This window comes from Gopherus flavomarginatus, chromosome 19 (assembly GCF_025201925.1).
Source record: "Gopherus flavomarginatus isolate rGopFla2 chromosome 19, rGopFla2.mat.asm, whole genome shotgun sequence".
Classification (NCBI taxonomy): Eukaryota; Metazoa; Chordata; order Testudines; family Testudinidae; genus Gopherus; species Gopherus flavomarginatus.
Window position 1 is genome coordinate 17,176,087 of NC_066635.1, and position 21,145 is coordinate 17,197,231.

General features: G+C 45.6%; 1 protein-coding gene across 9 annotated transcripts in view; it reads right to left on the reverse strand.

Moving 5' to 3' along the window:
- Positions 1 to 1,902: 1,902 nt before the first annotated feature.
- The window catches only part of CUEDC1 (CUE domain containing 1), a 122,015-nt gene continuing 102,772 nt past the window's right edge, over positions 1,903 to 21,145 (reverse strand). For all 9 annotated transcript variants that reach the window (XM_050929598.1, XM_050929603.1, XM_050929602.1 and 6 more), the window contains 8 exons: positions 16,557 to 16,683; positions 14,195 to 14,378; positions 10,727 to 10,810; positions 8,388 to 8,474; positions 6,424 to 6,517; positions 5,320 to 5,378; positions 3,898 to 3,968; positions 1,903 to 3,101 (listed from right to left, as the gene is read on the reverse strand). In XM_050929598.1, coding sequence (XP_050785555.1) covers positions 3,901 to 3,968; positions 5,320 to 5,378; positions 6,424 to 6,517; positions 8,388 to 8,474; positions 10,727 to 10,810; positions 14,195 to 14,378; positions 16,557 to 16,683 — 703 coding nt within the window. In that variant the 3' untranslated portion in view covers positions 1,903 to 3,101; positions 3,898 to 3,900. The remainder of the gene's footprint in view (positions 3,102 to 3,897; positions 3,969 to 5,319; positions 5,379 to 6,423; positions 6,518 to 8,387; positions 8,475 to 10,726; positions 10,811 to 14,194; positions 14,379 to 16,556; positions 16,684 to 21,145) is intronic.

Sequence of the window (21,145 nt, forward strand, 5' to 3'; positions counted from 1 at the left end):
TAGTTGATGAAATGTTAAGCACACCTTGTCCTTGTCTATAATGACTGTTAACACATTGTTAGTTAACATGACTCCATAAGGTTGTACTATAACATAACCTGATTTCTAGAGAGACAACAAGGAGTAAAAGATTTCAATAAGACTAGCACTAATTTAGCAGCAGGGCAGCTGCTAACATACAACATGTGTGTCCTGAGGGACAGGTGCATTTGTATTTTTCCCCTCTTTCTCCCCCTAATCCACAAAGCACTTCCTGGAGACCAAGCTGTCTTATAAAAATGCATTTCTGCTGGGACAGGCAGCACAGTTTCCTACCAACAAGAGTCTGAGCTTCTGTTTGTTTGGCCGCTGGTGCCTTTTTGCATTCATGGAAACTTAGCTCAAAGTTAAGCCCTCAGTAGCCAAGAGGAGTTGGAACTTTTACAAGCTGATCTGATTCCAAGCTTGATTTTTTTCCAAACATGCAGAGCTGCTTTAGGAGAGGGAGAAACAGCCAAGCACTTATTAAAGTAGGAGCCAGCTGAGGATAGGAAAAGGGGGGTGGGGGAGAAACAGACCTTCCAATTCTAAGGCTGGGGATAAAAGTCACTCCTCCTCCAAAAGCCCTTCTGTTTCCAGTGGTAGCGCTCCAGCTTCACCCTTAGCAACCAATATGTTTGTACATACACACACACACTTGGGGCCTTACCCTGAGTGCTGCTGAGCAATATAGCGCCCACTGACTTCAAAGGGGCCAGTGGGTGCCTGGCAGCTCCCCAAATCAGGCCTTTAGTCACTTCCTTTCTCTGAACAGCCTCGAAAGCATATTCCAGGAACCTCATATCCTGCGTGCTGCAGAAGCTTCCAAGCCACCGAATTCTTGTCTGAGCACAGATGACCTCATTTGAAACTATTCTGGTCCCTGAAGCAGACAAATTTCTCCCGCCACTCAGGAGGTTTTACCAAAAGACTCATTGATGCTCCTCTCCCTTTTATTTTTTTAAAGGAACAGACACCAAAAACAGGCTCGGGGTGTGGGGGGGGGGAGTCGAGTCTTTAGAGGATCTTTAGTGTTTGAGAACCACAAAAGTTGCTGGGATCCCAAGGCATGGCTGCTGTCCGCATCGTGATTCAAGCCTGCATGCAGTTGCCCACTGTACTGTTTGGGGTTTGTAGCAGCTCATGTTCTGACTGGGAGGTCAGGGGCACAATAGCGACACTCGAGGTGTTAGTGTAGTATCCAAATCACGTTCTGCCAGGAGGATGTCTCTCTTCAGCAATAGAAACATGGACCCTTTCATCAGGAACCTCTTGAAACTCCATGCCACACAGACTCAAAGTCCTGCACTGAAAGGAAATGCTGTGTGTGCCTGAATCCACTTGTGCTCATCCCTACTAGTTCTGAACAGTATCAAATTACTCAGGCCCAGACGAGGAAACCCACCACTGCCTTCATGTTTCCATTGAGTAGCTTGATTGAATGCCAGGTGCATGGAACAAGAGCCTCATGCTCAGCAACTTTTAAAAAGAATCAGTCTTGGCACACGCTTCAAAGGCATACAGATTCTCCAGCAGATTTTGAAAGGAGCCTGTCAGGGAGTTTAAGTCTGCAATGTGGGCTTTTGTTACAAAGCCTAATAGAAAGGCAATGAAAACAGGTTTTTGTTGGACTGATTGCTTGGATCGGTGTGTCTTCCTGCTGCTTTTGCAACCCAAATGTTGCAGCGCTTGTGCTACTGCATGGGACGCAGAAAGTGAGATGGACTAGTCTATTCTCTCTACCCAAGCTGAGAAGTAAATAGACAGTATTGATGCAGAAAAGAAAACTTGCTTGAGGGGAGTTATTTCAGTTATTGACACTGCTGTTAGTAGCACAGAGAAGGACTTTTTTAATTTTATTTTATTATTTTAGCCTGACAGTGTCCAATTCAATTTCTATGATTTGAGCATTACTTTTAATCCCCACAATGTTCCACTGTGCCACCAGATTCCAAGCTCTCTCCTGGAGGAGGAATGTCATCCTCACACTGATTGGCGAGCTCTGAACCAATCTCCTCTTCATTTCATGTTATAAGAACTGCTCTCAGGTCTGTCCCCATAGACCATGAGAGCTCAGCTAGAGAAAACCCACTCATGTCTCAACCTGAGGCCCAATTCTGATCCCACTGAAGTCAACTGTGAGACTCACAATAAGCAGGATTTAGCCTATGATGTACAAACTCAGAGGTGAATCAAATAAGGCCCCCATCTACAATCCCCTCCCATCTAATCTGGTAAGTGTTTCCAGACCGCCAAAACTCATTGCCTGCTACATAGTGAGCAGCCAACTGTCATGAACAATCCAAATGAGAACCCGTGGGATATGTGCTAATTCAGAGATCAGCAGTGAGAACAAAACAGCTTTGAAATTCAGCCCTCCCCCACCCCCTATTCCTGCTCTGTAAAGGTACCATAATATCACAAGAGCAGCAGCACAAAGCTAGAAAAAGTGGTACATTGGAGGAGAAACTGGCCCCAGCTTGGTGTCTAGTTCAAGGCATTTTTATCAATGCCTGAGGCAAAGGTTTAATTCAATGTGAGATGCCCAGGAGAAGGCCTTTTCTTTTTAAAAAGACAATTTATGTTATCCTGCCTATTACCTGATCTGGATCCTGACTTATTAACTCTTAGTAACAACAATAATAAACAACATTTTTCAGGTCTTTTTTTATGTGCGTAAAGTTACACAGATTGCTACAGTGATATGTTTAAAAATGGGCAAGCCAGAGCCCAGCTGTTCAATGTATTATTGTTATTATTGTTTTTAATTCATATCCAAACCATGTTTATATCAAAGAGGGTGGGGGATAGACCATTATTCCCATAAGCTTGAAATCCGTTATCTTCACCGCAGTGACTGAGAAAAATTCAGATCAGCTGCTGAGTTTTGGTTGCATTTGCTGGATAGGAAAGAGGTGTCTTCAAACCCGCTGGGAAGAAAAATGTGTGCCTCACTTTAATACTTGTACTTCAGAAGAGGATGATAGTAGGGAGAGCCAAGGAAATTGTTTTTTTTTCTTTGCAGCCATCTTCTTATTAAGACTTTAACAAATAAAGCCCAGTTCAGGCAATGGATCTGGGATCTAGAAGAGAAGGGCAGGGAGGGGGAGAGGAAGAAGTGTAATTCAGTCAAAGCTGCTTCACTCATGGTGCTGAAACAAAGCCTGTCACTGTGCACTGGATGTTTTTAAACTAACCCGCAAGGATTCACTGAACTTGATTCATAGGAACAGGCAGGCATGAATACTGGAGCCTGTGCATGGCTTTCATCAGTAACCTCATGCTGAGTCCACCCACATACATTCTTCATGGAGGGCAAAAAACAGGGAAGATTTGGCTCAACAGTTTCTCTTACATTCTTCAATACAAAGGTCAAAGTACCTGTTGCTATCCACACCGCAGCTGTTAATGGGGCTGAAGGGGCAGACGTGGGAACAACAATGGCAGAATAAGTCCCTGTGGGTGATATTCACCCCAATGCAAGCCCCATGTGCAAGGCTTTATGCACAAAAACCTACTTAGATCCTTAACACATAGCACAAAGAACTCCACACGTCCTCTCTGAGGCATGGTGGTCATCAAGGATGTTGTGGGGCCGGTGCTATCAGCTGTAGCTGAAATAAGAGGAAGTAATCCATCCTGGGAAAGCCAGGGAAGAACAAACAGCTGAAGCCAACTTTGCTCAAGGCACTTGTTTTCTCCATGACAGCATTCAACAGATCCTTTGAATTTTCTTAGGCTGGCACTTGGTCCATTGGCCCAATTGTCTAATCTACATCACTCAACTGATGGAGGATACAGGGGGGAGATGGGCTTGCAACAGGATAGCTGAGCTGATTCCTGTAACTAGCTGCACATTACTCCCCAAACACTTCTTACCATTTATTGTCCATCTTTTGGCCTCTCCTCTTCCTCGTGTAGCTGCTGCCTTCTTGCTTGGAAATCCTCATCTGAAAGGCATGAGACAGACCTGTGTGGTCAGAACTTCAGGAGATCCTTCCTGTATCTAAACAAGCTGGGTGGGAAAGCTGCAGCAGTGTCAGGGGACTGGAAGGGCCTGGGAATTGCAGAAGGATATGGGTGACTGTCATTCTTGGGTCACTGGTTGGTTCCAACCTGCCCTGGGCTAGCAGTGAACAAAGCCACTACTGTTAGATGGCAGTTCAATGTCCTACGTGAAATGAGTAGGTGGGCATCAGCCCATTTCCTACTGCATGAGTGCCAAGTTGTGCAGCTGGCACCTTGGTTGGCTGCCTCAGAAGATAGGCCCTGGTGTGAATGGGCTATGGAGACTGTACCACCCCCTCACCCCTTGTGGTGCTTTTCCTGGGTCAGGGGAAGAGGCTACTGCTGTTGTGTTGTCTTATAGACGAACAGTGGACTTCAGGTCTCAGGGCTACTGATCCACCACCTTTCACCACCTGGTTGCATTTCCGTTATTTCAGGGGTTCTCAGACTTTTGTACAGGTGACCCCTTTCACACAACAAGCCTCTGAGTGTGAGTCCCCCATATACATTAAAAACACTTTTTTATATATTTAACATTATAATAAATGCTGGAGGTAAAGCTGGGTTTGGGATGGAGGCTGACAGCTAGCAACCCCCCATGTAATAACCTCATGACCCCTGAGAGGTCCCGATCCCCAGTTTGAGAACCTTTGTGTTAAATCTGTGCACACCTGTTGCAAAGCCGTGGCGAGCGTTACCCACCCGAACCTACAGAGGGTGTTCCTAGCCCTTTGGGAAGGAGGCCCTACTTCATTTTGCTTGGTGATCCCGTCATGTGGTGAGGAGCTGAACTAAAAGAGAACAGGGGGTTGAACAGTCAGAACACATGGGGAAAGGAGACCAGGAGGAAGGGCTTGCTCACCCCAAACCTCATTCATACACCTTGGTGAGTTAACACACAGGTGGAGAAGTTTCCGTTGTACAGTACAAGGTTTGAAATTAAGAGAGATGGGAGGAGCCTGGCTAAAAAGTAGGGGAGTTCCTCATCCTGTCTCTGGCTTGGGAGAGCTCCCTCATGCTGTTCCTGGTGCAGAGAGAGCTCCCCTATTCCTGTTTCACTCTACATTTGCCACAGGGATGGTCCAGGCCTGCCAGCTCTTTGCGTTAGGAAAGCGCGACTCAGGGAACAGGTTTCAAACAGCTAGCGTCACAGGCAGGAAGGAATCTGCAAGGAAGGAAGCTTGATTTTTGGTGTGCAGCCCCTGCTAGTTGGAGTCACATACCCCCACATACCACAGCAGTGGGCAAATCAGCTGGAGACTTGCTCTCTAGCAGAAACAAGCATTGTCTTACCGCATGAGTGTCCTTCAACATCATCGAGAAGATTAGCTGTGGAAGCTGCTGTCCCCATCCTGCACTCTCTGTTAAGGAAAATGTTCAACAGACTGGGATGTAAGCCACAGACTTGCAAACAGCCCATCACAACTGACTCCAAGGGTTCGGGGTAGTTCCCAGGTATGTTTCCAGTTGCATTCTGCTGCTATCTGGCATGAGATCCAGGTCATAACAGCTCAGAGAGGCCATGACAGTGGCACTCAGGTATCAAGGCAACATACTTTGGACAGTATTAATGCAGCCACCCTACAGAGAGGAATCTGGGGATAACAAAGCCCTTTTACCTCTAGGTCTTTATGCGTGTGCCAGCTAAAATGAAAATGGAAAAGAAGGGGACGAAGAGCTGATGGATGAGTCACCAGCACTGTTTCTCTTGCATCACTGGTATTGAGCAGTGTCCTAGGACTGGCATGATAATTATTTAGCACATGTGCTTTTGAAATTAACATGCCACCAGAGAAACTCTCCCCACAAAATACAGTTTCAAGGGGGCTTCAGCAACAAGCGAATCATCTTAGCTTGGCTCAAATCAGAATATCAGCTCCAAACACACCAAGACTTCAGGGAAGTTCAGAGCTGGATCCGAACTTGCATACATGATGAGCCGTGAATGTTCGCTGTGGCTTGGATCATGAAGGCTGTAAACATGTGCCTTTTGGTTACTGACATCATTTTCTCCCTGAGCTATAGCTCCCTTCCACATGCACAAATCTTTGCCCTAGTTTCGGAGCTTAAGTGAGATTTAAGTGGTGCATGGACCAGTGATTCTCTACCTTGTCTATACCAAGAAACCTCTTCCCCATCCCAGGATCCTCCCTCCAGGATCCTCCCCCCACTCATGCTGTTAAACCACCTCCTCCCCCATTGAGAAATATGGGATGGTCAGAATGATTGTGTCCCCCTAACCCTTTCCATGACCCCAAGGTGGAGAACCCCGGCATAGGCCTCGTTCGAGCCCTCTGCAGCAGAGTTTTGTTCCAAGGTGTGGGAGCTGGGACTCAACCCCAGGAAGCTCAGTGTGATCAAGGGGTGGGATGACAGCACCACATGCTGAAAGGATACACCTGGTGCTTCAGTAAGTGTTTTCTTTTTGACTTCTTCATCTTGGTCTTCTCTGAGAAAGCCCTGGCAAGTTCAAACAGCTTCTTGCGTGTAGCTGAAAGGAAACAGGCAGGCAAATGGCTTGCTCTTAACCAGCCATCAAAAGTGAATAGCAAACAAGAAGTGTGATAGATGCCAGGTTCCCATGCCATCCATTTGGGATGATGGGACTTTGATGCACCCTCTGCATGCTGCAGGACAGGGGATGAATCAAGATGAATTTGCTTGCTTGAATGAAGAATGCACAATGCCTTACTGCTTAGCTTTAGGAAACCAAGGACCAATAAACCTTTCCAGGCACTAGTACTAGTTTCAGTGATCAGAAAGAACATAATTTGATCCCTGCAGGAAGGATTCAATGGACTACACAAAAGGTCTGACTATTCAGACTTTTTGATCGTGATTTCCATGACATTCTTCATCCATGACTAAGCCAAATTCCCTCTCTCCCTCCACCCCCACCCCACACTAAACAAAGCTCAAATAAACTGTGGCCAATGAGTCAGTCAAACTGCATGAGGTGCCCAATTTATTTTACAACAGGAGAGTAGCCTGTGGCTTGCTGGAAAGAAAGAAACAGAGTGGGAAGAGTCTCTATTAACCCCTCCTTCTCTAGCCTCTATTTTATTATTTAAACAGAAGTGAGAAAGGATTTGCTTCTGTTCCCAGGAAGCTCAATCCAATCCGTGATATGGAGTCATGCCCTACAATACATACACCGAAGACAGGCATACACAGCATGAAGGAGCATGCCAGATCTGATGTCAGAGCAGCCCGAGCAATTTAGCCAGTTTCAGCACCTATATATGGCAAAACCCCACTCATCTCCGGTAGACAAAGGCGGAGACTCCTAACTGATCTGCCTGCAAGTGGCAGAGAAAATCCATCCAAGCCACATCTGTCATCTTCTGGGGTGGGGTGGGAAGAAAAGAAAAATCGATTCCATTTGAAGAACAAACTCATTCAGGGAGCAGTGCTGCTCCCCCACATCACGGGGACCCTCTTCATGAGGGATGGAGCCTACATCATGGCCTCGTCCCTCCCCCTTTACTGTTTTAACCCATTTGCTTGCTGGAGATCTGGTATCATCCCCACTTTCATCTCCAGCCTAGACAGATGGGGCTAAGTGCTGTACATGACCATCCCTGCCCCAGTGAGCTTAGGGTCTGGGAGAGAAAGACATGGAAGGCAGGGCTGGAGTGGAAGCTTTTGGGGGCAGGGACTGTCCCTTTGTTCTTGTTTGTACAGCACTTAGTATAGTGGGTGTCTGGTCTGCGACGGGGGCTCCCAGGTACTATGGGAAGGCAAATATTATTAATGTGCTGGGAAGCTCAGAGGAAGGAACATCTTGAAGTTTTGCTTTTCTTATTAACGCCCTTCCTGAAACAACTGGCACAGAGGAGGCTGGTCTATCTCTGACCAGGGCTGCACTCAGGGCAGAAGAAAAGCACAGATGGGCGCAGAGGACCCAGAATTACAGAAGGCAAATGGAAATCAAACCCCCATCTGCTCCAAGCTTTGGAGATGGATTATGCAATTTGGAATTCCCTATTTGATACTCCTAGTTCATTCTCGCCAGGCTTAATGCAGTCTTACACAGCACAACGCATTAAAGCCTCTTCTAACCAAAAGCTCAACTCCCAGCTAAACGTGCCTTGCCCTGTTAGAATCACGAGGTGGCTTGACAAACATGAATAACTTCTGAGGCTTGGAGGGGAGGTAAGAATCCCGTATCTTCGCAGATCTGTGCATACCTGGGTACTGGCTTGCACATACACACACATGCATGCAGAGTGCTTTAGCAGAAAAATGCCTTAGCACTAGATTCAGTGCTAAAGAATCTTTACTGCTTCACCTCCTCTGCCTGCCCACCTACTGACACGCAGCCTTCCCTCTGCCAATACGGAACCTAGAAACAAACTCACATTTTCCCATGTGTTTCAATTTGTCCCTGAATAAGGCATCTTCAGATACAGCACTGCTGGCCTCGCTGGTTACAGGGGCTATGTCACCTGAAATGCAAAAATCTGGTCACTATGGGTTTGTAGGGGTGGAGCAGGATGTGCAGAGAATCTAAGCTGAATCACTACCATTGACCCAATTCCAGCTCTAGTGAAACAGTGGCCCTGCCACAAAGCAGCTGGCAAGCATCTCTGTCCTGGGCTGAATAAGACAGAGTAAGAAAGGAGCACACATAAAAGATGGAGACCAGGGAGAAATTACCAGCAGTTCCTAGTGCACAAAGGGATAGTCTGTTCTGTCTCAATGAGACAAGCCAGGTGGGATGCAGACAGGGCTGGATACTGGGGGAGGGGAGACTGGACGGGAGACAGGATGGAGGCCAGCAGGCACAGTGCCACCTAGGCCTCTTGGGATCAAAGTGACCCTCCACATTTAGTTGCTTCCAGTACAGTCCTCCCTTTAAAAGAGTTACAGATAAGAGATTACAGCTGTGGCTCTGTTGATTTCAGTGGAGCTGTGGGTGATTTCTGCTTGCCTGTGGGCTTGAATCTCCAGTGCTCTACAACTTTGCTACCTGTGCAGAATGAATGTAGAGCAGCTGTAGGTGCTACCACTCTGACCTGACAGCTTTCACTCCTGCACACAATGGATGCACAGGAGTGAAAGCAATAAGACTACACAAAGTGCAAGGCCCTGCAGAATCAGGCCCCATCCATCAATGTCTGTTCATACAAAAAAAAAATTGCCCTCTGCTGAACAAAAAGCCTCTTGCTTCTTTGAGAGAAAGTGACTCCAAGTCACCCAATCTGCTAATTTTATTTCTCAGTTGGTTATTAGATCATGCTCCAAGATCATTCACATTACCATGATGACATAGACAGTTAATTAAGAATGAAGAAAGTTTAGAAGTCTCAGCTGTATTAGTGCAGGCAGCTGATCTGGGTGAGTCACAGCTCCTTGTTAATCGTATCCTTGTGCTTCGCACCCCCTTTATCAAATCTGGGCACAACTGAAATTCCGTAACCTTAGCCAAAATCGTCACATCAAGCCTCAATGAATAGCTTCATTCGCCGTGTCCTGCTCTGTAGTTCAACATGAAGATACTGACAAACACCAATGCTAATTCTGTCCTTTGGGGGCAGCTGCCATGCAGTCCCTAAGGTTAATCAAGATTACTCAGATAGTTGGTATGCCTGCAAGGCATGATCCCCGGCTCCTGGGCTAGACAAAAGCATGTTTTGTTATACTTGGGAACTAGATCAGAGTTCTCTTCATTCTACCTCCACTCCCCAGCAAAATCTACAGAGCCATGCGTGGCAAGAGAGAAAAGGACTAAGATGGGGAATGATAAGGGCTCTTTTAGCCCTGGGCCAGTGTAGAAGCAATGATGGTTTCCAAGTTTCATTTGATCAAAGCTCAAGGCATGTGCTGCACTCTAGACCTAGGACAGAAGAGAGAGCGGAGTAGAAAACGGCATTGTCCTTATTGCAACCTGACTGGAACCTAAGCTTTGCAAGTGCTGAGGGACTGCGACAGCGCAGGCGCTATTAATACAGTGTCATGTAGGCAGGGGGAAGTACAAAGAGGCTAGCAAAGGTGTGCCACCCTTTTCTGGGTCATTTTGCCCATTCCCAGCAGCTCAGGCAACTGAGATAAAAAAGAAATTCTCTGCCGCAGGACAGGAAACTTAAGGGGGAGATTTTCCAAGCAAAGACAAGAGATAGGGGCTCAACCCCCACTGGCTGTCCCAACTTCCTTTTGTGCCTCTGAAAATCTCCCCCACAACTTCTACTCACATCACACTATTTTTACAGTCATCAGAAGTCTCCTGCAACATCCCTGCCAATACCCCCAGGGGGAGAATTCCTTTCCAGCCTTTCCTATGGTGTTTTGGAGAGGAAAAAGGGCTTGGTGCCAATAGCCACTAAAAGGAAGGCTTTCACCCTCTGCCATTCACGTCATAAGGTATGTCTCCACTGCAAAAAAGGTGTGTTCTTCCCTCTGGTTAAAACAGCAGTAAAGATACGGCAGTTTAGCTTTTAACTTGGGTTAGCTGCTCGACTTCAAACTGATAAAGCAGCCTGGGGCTGAACTTGAGCTGCTACCCAAGCTGGCATGTCTTTACTGCTATTTTAACCCAAGCTGGCTAATTTGGGTTAGAACACACTTTTTTTTTCCCCTCAGTGGACCTACCCGCAGCGTGGCCTTCTGCAGACAACGCAACGGCAGAAGCCTTAGAAATACGAAAGCAGCTGCAAGGAGATCTCTGTGATCATATGCTGATGCATGGCTTGTAAATTACCTGGTTGTATAGAAGAAAAGCTGAAATCATTACTGACGGCAACACTGGTCGACTTGGATTTTTTTGACTCATACTTCAGTCGATCTGAAAAATAAAAAACATTCAATAAGCCCTGGAACCCTGAATCATTTATTCCATTCTCCTCGACCTAGCCAGGCATTACATTGCATTCACTGCCAAGGGTGTTTTACAGTTTCAATGTAACAAGGTCTGGAATGAGGAAGGGAGTCTGGGGCAGGAGTAGGGGGATTTTTTTTTCTTAATCTTAAATTTGTTTTTATGGTTTATGAAAGGGGCAGAACTGACAGCCCAGAAGGCTGAAGTCCTCCATCCACAGGCTAGGTAAGCCTGGAAGGCAGTAGAGCCAGCTTCCCCACACGGTTCTGTCACTGTGCCTGATCCCTACAGGGACCACACTGTGGGGCTGGATAGCTGGGAGTTGGCACTGAGACCCACCAATAGCATTGTTAAAAACAGGAAGTCATTTGGGCTGGCTGGCTCAGTTGAATCCAAATCACCGAGCAAGCATTTGCTTTACCCAGAGGCTGGGTTTTTGACTGAAAATGAAATAGCACAAAATGTGACCATGCTAATATAATCAACTCAGGCAACAAATGCTCAGACTTAGGTTTCTAAATGGCAGACATCTAAATCTACATGTAGGCACCCAATTAAGAGCATCCTGATTGTCAGAAATGCTGAGTACCTCTGACTCCATCTGAGGTCAATAGGAACTTGCAGGTGATCAGCAGCACTCGGGACAATCAGGCCCAAAGTATAGTGTGGGCTGAAATTAATTGCCATATATTGTGACTGGACTTAATGATGTATGATTTGTGAGAGCATTTTCAGAAACCTGGTATGTCACCAGCACGACGAAATACACTTAAAGAAATTGGCTTGTATGGTTTTACTTTCAAAAGCTGACAACTCTTGTCAGGAAAAGATTAAAAACAAATGGGTAATAATCTTCATGTCTGTTAACTGCACGCATCTCTGATGGCGTCAGAAGAGGATATTCATGCTTCTGAAAATATGGATTTAAAGACAAATCACAACCCCAGATCAATACATCTTCTAATGCTGGGTATGTTTAAATCGAGATCCAGGGTCAGATTTTGCAGATAGGCACCTCTCTTTATAGTGAGGCTGAATAAAGACCCTGGGGCTGAAGGCCCTTTCTTAATCTGAAACTATGGGGGCATTTGAGATCTGGATCCCAAATGTGCAGCTTTGTTTTGAAGCAGTGCAGTTAAGCTAGACCTCAATGCTGCTTGCTCTGAGTTTGCAGTCCCAGCCTGGTTTGCTTTGTTCTGGATTCCATCTGTCAGCAAAGTGAGCAAACGCGGTCTGAAGTGCTGTCTGCTGTTCTGTCGAGGAGCAGGATCCCAGCTGGCAGTAAGTGATAGCACAAGAAAACTGGGCAAGTGCTTTCCAAACAGTCTTTTTGCTGTGCTGCATAGCACATGCTCTCTCCACTGTGTCCCTCAGAGGAAAAGTAAGGCTACATAATGCTTGAGGAATCAAGAGAGGAAGTGAACTGTACCCCAACACCGCCGCAGGCTCTGAATGCTAGCACTCCGCACATGTAAAGCATAAAGCTAACTGGTGGTAACTCTGTGCCTCCACATCCCAATCGTATAAGCTCAGACCCCCTTCAAAACCAATATACAAGGCAGTCAAGCAACAAGTGCAATCCCATTTCCTTCACAACTGTTTCTCTGAAAGGATCAGACAGCTAGAGCACAGTGCATATGAAAATCTTTGAGAGGTGCAAAACCCACTGGGCTGTAGTCTCACTTGAAGAATACTGCTCCAGCAAGAGTATTTCAAAGGCTTGGTGGACCTGTTGGACAGTGTGCGTGCATGCACACACACATCTATTTTGTACAGAAAGCTATGTTACTGCAACGTTCAGTTCAATCGTAAAAAGTCAGGCAAGGTAAAGCCTGAGGGACCAGCAGCCATGTTAACTCAGCATGTGCGCCTCTCTCCACTTACGTTATGTACACTGAACATATATTCACTATATATCTATTCAATCAGTAGTATAAGGCACCATTTGAAACCTCTCAGAAGAGGTAACAGTGGCAATCCAACACATAAGGCTAGTGTAACACTGAGGGGCAATCCCAGATATTCACGGAAAGATGGAAACATTTCTGTTAAACTGCTTTTTGAAAACAAAGAATGCTGTCTGTCCAGAGCGGCTCAGAGGTTCGGTTCAGAACATTGGAGCAGGCCTGGGAGAGATGGATTCAAGGTGGAGCTGCAGGCAAGGCAGTCTAAGATGCACAATGAATGAAATGTATCACATGGCCCTTGTGTTGTATTTTGTGGTTTCTATTTGTTCACCTAAGCTTCATGCACCACCCATGTTTTAATGACAGAGATTAGAGAAGCAGGCTGGAAAATGCTAGTCTTACCATGGCAAAGGAGAGAAAATGAAAATCGTAAGTGAGCAGCTGATTTTCTGGCTCTGATGGACAGGAGGCTGAGCATTTAAATTAAGGCATTAGGATGAGCTTTCCCAAACCAAGAGTGAGACCTGTGAGTGACAAATACCATGATTGGTGAGATGAGCCAGATAGGAATATATTAGCCTGTGTGTTCAGAATTAAAGGGACAGAGCAGAGAGGAACTGGCAAGGGGCGCTGGCAAGTAATTCAAGAGACCTCAAGTCACCAAAACCACTGAACTTCTCCTTGTAGTGTCATCAGAAAAGCTGCTGAGAACAGCTAGCAAGAGACGCTAGACAGAAGGTGGTGAGAAGTTCTGGGAAACCCAGCAGTATTTAACAGTGACAGAGGTTACAATGCTAAAAGACTGAGGTGATCATATACCAAACCCTAGTAGAATTATCCTTTTTGTAGGCAGAGAGGGTTAAAAGGGAAATAATCAAAACAGCAATGTCGGGGGAGGGAGGACAAGGATGTAATGATAAAGTTCAACCTTTGGAGACCAATCACAGCTGATGGAGTGTTTTGTCTAGGTCTTTCGGAAGAAGTGGCAGGAGGAATCAGAGGACAAAAGATGAAATTCGTGGCCTCACTGAAGTCAAGGGGAGTTTTGCCAGGATTTCACCCAATGCTTCTGTAGGTCTGATGGTCATAAAAGGGGTATTAATTTGTGGGGAAGATGGAAAGACTTTGCAGAGTTAGGAAACCTCTGAGCAAGACTCCTAAACCAGGCTAGCAGGAACAGAAAGTGCCCCTGCCATTAGCTTCCAATGGGTCTGCGTTTCCATAGCACTGCAGGTTATTTACACCAATGCAGCATAAGTGCAACATGGGTGGGAAACGTTGCCATTGTGGTGTAGTCACATTTTTCACTCATTTTATACTGGTATAAATGATGACACAAGGTGTAGGGCAATGGAAAATGAGACCCAAGGGCTGGAAGTTGCAGCAAAGGAGGAATTCAAGCATATGAAAAGCATACACAGAAGTCTCTGAAATGGCTTATCACCTCTCTCAAGGGCCAGGAGAAAATCCCGGTTCCTCTGGAGCTCCTTCATGAACTCTTCATTCTGTAAGAAGAGCGCAATTCGCTCATCTTCCAGGTACTGTTTCCACTTCCTCTCTTGGTCCAACGAGCCCTGGGATCTCTGGCTGCCCTCGCCCGGCACAGTCTGATGGCAACTTTGTGAACTCTGGACAAGCATGTGACATAAAGGAAGAGTCAATGAAGGCCTTGAGCAGCTCATTACAGTAACCAGTGTGTGTGACTGTAAGCCAGGATTCAACAATGCACTGAGCATGTGTTTAAGTCCCAATGACTTCAATGACACTGAAGCACAAGTGCTTTGCTGAATCAAGGTTTTAACTCTTGTGAAAGGTGTTGGAATATCAATACTGAAGATTAAAGGTCCCCATCTAAAACAGAATCAGCACAGTTTGGACAAAAGCAGGCTGTGCTCCCATCTGTAATTCAGCCTTACCAAAGAGCTTCAGCCCTGATTTTGGTTAAAGTGAAAATCTCTACTGGGAAAAGCAACTGTGAAAAAAGCACTCTCTTCCCCAGCATATTTGCTACCGAGCAAAATCAGCAGCAGATATGCTGACGATATGGTGCATACATTTTTCCTTGGCTGTAGGAGAGCCTACTCAGCTCTGGGATAGTGAGCTAGATTCTCTTCCTCCTTGAGCATCATCAGTAGAAGTATTTACCAAGTTCCAATCAATTACACATGTGCAAACTTACTGAAGGCAATCAGGCTACACCATGGGAGTCAATGAGAGGTTAGTTTGGCCTGGCTTTATTGCTAGTGATGTATGAAAAGGAAAATACCCAGCTTGACTCTCAGATCTCAGGCTGAGTCAGCAGGACTAGCTATTGGAGAGAAAAAGTTTGTGGTTTTTCTTTTTAACTTGGAATCTGGGCACATCTAATCTGGAAATCAGAAAGTCACAATGAACATGGAATCCCATGAAACCACTTTTATAGTCAGAGCCTCACTTTAAGTACAAGAATTAATCATCAGCATTCTTCTGATGGCTAAATCAATATGAAACCAGGGCTGGACCTGGCTTTGACATGGGGAGAAGTGCAAAGCCTCTCGGTGAGGGAAGCCGAAGTGGCACAGCTTTTATTTTCCCCATCTAATGGCTGAAAATGCAATTTACCATCTGACAAATTCCACTATCTGAGACAAATCCTAACATCCTCTATACCTCATTTCCCTGCTCGTGCATATATCTGTGCATACAGAATAGGAAGGAGGAGAAACATTCCATCCAGTAGCAATCTCACCTTGCCTACCATATTTATCTGATTTGTATCTGGTCTCAGAGGGCCATATAAAGCAATAGCTTACAATTCCTGAGGAAGGAAAAAGGCACCAGGACCTCTCTTCCCCCAGAGCCCAGTGAACAGGCAGCTCTCTATGCCCAGAAAGGTAATACAGCCTGAGAAGATGAAGCTCAAGGGCAATAATTTATGAAACTGTGGCAGAAGTGCCTTCAGAGCCAAAAGGGAAGGGAAGAATCCAGCTGTCTAACTGGGTACTTATAATTTAGCCCCCTTTATTGCATTTTCTGCCTCGCCTTTCCCAGCCTATAGGAGAGACATCTTAAGGTATGGATTTGCTTGTTTATATACATGGGAGTTGGGTGGGCAGAGAAAAAACTGTGGGAAAGTTAAGTGGAAGAAATAAGCTTTTCATTTAGGTCTGAGAGTAGTTAGAGCTCAGTGGTCATTCTTGCTTCTTGAAGGAGACAGCTCCCTATTGCAGCTCTGTCAAGATGCATAAATTGATACACTGTGAGATGCCTAGCTATAGAGTTTTAGGACCATGCTACGGAAGTATTGATGCTGAAGTCCAAAGGCAGTTCACAAACCCTAATTTATATGGCACCATTAAAATGAAGCTTACCTCTGGGGTGGGAGGGCAGCAGCCAGTCTGCAACATATTGTATAATAGAGGGGGACACGGGAAATTTTGGCCAGGGACACCCATGGAATGCCTACTCCTATGAAAACTGCCATGATGCATCTTGGAAGCCAGAGGGCTTGTCTATACTTAAAAGGCCACACCTGCTGAAAAGTTAGGGTTGTAAACCCTATAGGAGAAGGCTGATAGCTGAATTTTAAGTTCTGATATTTCTACAGGTTTATAAAAAAGTTGATTTTGGCACATCTTAAATTTTGGGATGAATTTAACCTCACAGCATCACTAGGTTTTCACTGGAAATGCCCCTTCATGGTAATCTATGAACTGCTCAGTGAATCTACTTCAGAAAGATGAAGGACAGAACCAGCCCTGCTAGGATTTGAACTTGTCACCATAAGGAGTCTAGGTGCCATACAGTTGAACTTATTCTCCTCCCACCTGCACACTGTTCATCTGCTGGGGTAGGATGCGAAGGAAATCATCAGGAAGGTTGCCTAGCAATGGTGGATTCCAGTTCCTGTACCGTCTGTGCACCTTAGGGCCAGTGGAATTGGGTACATCAATCCTGTAGGTCATGGAAAAAAAAGACACCGAGGTGAGAAAGCTATCATTTCTGCATTTTGGCTCACTCTGCAAACTCTAAGAACCCAGCTCCTCAAGGTGTGAGTACCCTCGATTCCCACTGACTTGACTAGGAATTGAGGGCCCACATCAAGAATTCAAAACAATCACTTCAACCATCATCCTCTTTCCCCCCAGAATCACAAGCTTGACTTAAAAATAATTTTAAAGTAACTAATTTTAGGTTCTTTTTATTTGCCGTTGAGTTTTTGAACCTTTTGGTGTCATCATGTTTTCAAGCTTTCCTCTGCTAGACATTTACACTTTGTTTTGTTACTCAAGATTCTCAGATAATGACACGAGGATCATGGGTTTAAGAAAATCACCAAATATTGTGAGAGTTGGCAACACTGAGAGGGTTATGCCTTAACTATGTAAATCACACCCACTCAACCCCACAAAGTGCAGCATTGTATAATTGCCTGGGAGCGTTCTTTTGCGGGGGGGGCAGAGAGGAAGAGAAGAGAAGGGCCGTGTTTGCTTCCTTAAAACCCTCAGGCATAGGGCCAGAGCTGAGGCAGGACATAAGACTTGATAAGCCAAGTGGTGTGACTGGGTGTGACAACCTTTAAGGATAACATGAAGTTTTGTCTATTTCAGTCCCGTTGAAAGAGGACGAAAAAACAAGCCCCTGTGGGGTAACTGCTGACAGTTAGATTTGGCCAGAGGATGAAGTTAAAGAGCCAAATGGAAGTGACCCCTGCAGTGTTGTAATGGCCACTACAGAGCAGAAGGCACATCACTAACCAAGAAATCCTTTGACCTGCTCTGCACTAAACCTACCACTGAATTGCTTTGTAAGGCTGGACATTGCAGCAGACTCTTTTGCATGTCAAATTTGTCTGCTTCGGCAACGGGTGAAGAACGTAGGCTGCAAATGGAACCTATGAATGTGAATTGACAGCTCCCTAGGCATCACTATCAGTGATGTATGTGGATGGCAGGTGTGACATTGCACTCTATATGATTTTATGAAAATATGCCAATGAGTGTGAACATAATGTAACTGGAATATGCTTCATGCAAAAGGTCTCTTGTAAAGGATCATTACAAAGCTTATAATCTACTGAGTGTGGTCATCCTATTTGTATAAATGAATCACTCTTGTATCTGAAACTAAATATATGAAAAATAACTCTGAGGTCCTATTGTAGTTATGCAAAGTGTGGGCCATTAATGGTGGTTTGGAATCTTGATGGCTCCCATCAACCAGGACAATTGACTTGACTGTGGATGGTTCTATTTGCTTGCAGGCCTTCCTGTGAGTCATGCTGGGAGGAATGAGGGCTTGGAGTCTTACAGTGACCTGTGATCATGTCACCTGAACTGGAATCCATCTTTAACCTGGTGCTTTTCCATTTAGAAGGAGGGATGGGAACCCAGAGAGGGACAAAGGATTCCTGCTTTGTGCAAAAGATATATAAGGAAGTGGAACAGAACAAAGGGGGCTGCAATCATGAGAAATTCCCTAGCTACCACCTGAGCTGGAACAAGGGCTGTACCAGGGGAAAGGATTGTGCCCAGACTAGGCAGGCATCCAGTCTGTGACAGAAACTTCTTGAAACATCTGAGGGTGAGATTTTATCTGTAATCACTTTCTTACTGTATTAGGTTAAGACTTGCATGTTTTATTTTGCTTGGAAATTCACTTTGTTCCGTCTGTTATTACTTGGAACCACCTAAATCCTACTTTTTGTATTTAACAAAATCACTTTTTACTTATTAATTAACCCAGAGTATGTATTAATACTGGGGAGGGGGACAAACAGCTGTGCATACCTCTTTTATCAGCGTTATAGAGGGTGAACAATTTATGAGTTTATCCTGTATAAGCTTTATACGGGGTAAAACGGATTTATTTGGGGTTTGGATCCCATTACGAACTGGGCATCTGGGTGTTGGAGACAGGAACACTTCTTAAGATGTCTTCAGTAAAGTCTGCAGCTTTCGGGGGACATTGTTCAGACCCGTGGGTCTGTGTCTGCAGCAGGCAAGCGTGTCTGGCTCAAACAAGGCACGGTTTCCTGTCAGGGAAAACGGGCTCAGAGGTAGTCTCAACACATCAGATGGCAGTTCCAAGCGGGTTTCTGTGATCTAACCGATCACAGCAGGCAGTCTGGATACATGGGTGGCCTGTATCCTCAGCCCTTTATTACACTGTGGGTGCACGGGCTGTGCCTTGCTCACCGTTTCTCCTATCTTCCCCTATATGTACACTCAGATAATGTGACATGGGACCTTCCTGCTTAGTCATTTCTTGCCTATCAGTCTCTCAATACTTTCATTTGCACTGGTCAATTCTTTCTGGAGTTCTGATGGGGCTATTTGCTGGAGCATTCCCCAGAATCACAGAACACAGACACAGAAGAGACCCATTAGGTCTCCACAACCAGGACTGTCCCCCTGTTGTCTCTTTCCTAATGCTTAGTTTTAGACTCCCTGAGCACTGGACCCCATTTCCTTGGGGAGGCTATTCCACAGCTTAATTGAACCCACTGCTAGAGTGGTGCTGCCTGCATTTCTGGGAGTTTGATATTGGCTTCTTTTATTTTGCATTTTCTGGAGGAGGGAGTTTCTTCTGGGATGTTCATCCCCACCCCTCCTACCCCAAACTCCAAACCTCCCCACATGTGGGACAGGCTTGAGCTCTGTGTCAAGGATTTCCCCAATTAACAGCCTCCCAGGAGAAGTTATTATTTATCTGTCAAAGTCAGCGTACGAGGTGCTTTACACAAAGCAAGATGCACTGCTCAAAGAACTGAATCCTTGTCCTGAAGAGCTAACAACCCACAGGCACCGGAAGGCAGGCAAAACGCTGAGAACAAATGCAGAGCGGAGTCCGGATGCTCTTAGTCACCAGGCTTCCAGGAGCTGTTTGAAGCTGGAGGGGTAGTGGGGGTCTGGTGTACGTTAATTCAGAGGAGTACAGGGCAGCTTGAAAGAAGGCACAAAGCTGGCAGGGGGCAGAGGAGATGAGGAGGAAGGTGAGGAACTCCACTCTGGCAGATTTCGTGCTGACGCAGAAAGAACTTCTTGCTTTCTCTAAGAGCTCAGGAGCTGTGGATTTTATTGTCAGGGCTTGCAGCGAAGCATAAAAGTCAGCAGAGGTGGCAAGAGGTGATGATGACTGCGTGTGACTGTTAATGTCTTCATTACTACTTACACACAGGGAAGAAAACAAATAAAAGCTTCTTCCCAGGCAACTCCCACTTTGGAACTCCCCTTTCAAATTCTGACTGTACCCATCCTGCAGAGGCACTGGAGAGACAGCGAGAATCAGCCAGAGAAGAATCAGTAGTGTTTGGGTTTGATTAAAAGAACAGGGAGAGCATATTTCTCCCTTCACCCCCAGGACAATTCTACATCAGTGAATTGCATCACTTGACCCTCCACAGCCACACTCTCCAGGGGAGCCTGCTTCTCCTAAGCCAGCCTCCTTAGCAGCTGCAGGTTTTATGGAACCAGCAGAGATGGACCAACCCAACTACAGATCCCAGCACACAATGCTGGTTCAAACCAGTAAGCCCCATGCCACCTTCATGGTGAAAGGTGAGCTAGCTGGATAAATCCATTTTGTACAAACCAGGCGCAGCCCTCGGGCTCTCTGCCAATTGTCAAGGCTGCCCTCAGGTCAGTAATGTGTTGGCACCTCTGCATGGAACCGCAGGACGACAGCCACTGGTATCCCAAAAAGGCGATTTCAGAGTTACAGTATATAGCAAGCAGGTGTGTGGTTGCACTGAAAAGCTATTTGATCATCTCTATTACACACACACACACACACACACACACACACACACGTATTATGCTTTACGGGGAAAACTAAGCTTTTCTACCCTAGATGCACTGGATAGCCTGTTAGTATATCACAGAATAAGGCAAACTAGAGACAGAAAAGACACCACAAATGTAATATATATTTAAGTGCTTTCACAGGGAGAAATACTAGCTACAAAAGGGCTTTTTCATCTAGATCAGAAAGGCAGAATAAGAAACAATGGCTGGAAGTGAAAGCCAGACAAATTTCAGTTAGAAAACAGGCCACTTTTAGCAGTAAGTTTGAACAAACTACCAAGGGAAGTGGTGGATTGAGTCTTCAGATTAAGTCTGGATGCCTTTTGGAAGATAGGCTTTAGCCAAGCAAAGTTACTGGGCTCAATGCAGGGGTAAATATATGAAGTTTAATGGCCTGTGATATTCAGATGATCTAGTGGTCTCTTCTGGCCTTATGCTCTATGAAAATTTATCAAATCCCGGACCAGTGGGAACTCCCCAGTTGTCACAGTGATACACATCCCATGGCCACTCAGAACATCACAGCAACAGGGAGGATAAAATTTGGATCTTCTTGCTCCAGAAGTCCAAGCCCCTTCCAGCCAAGCTAAAGGAGAATCTCAGTGAGCTCT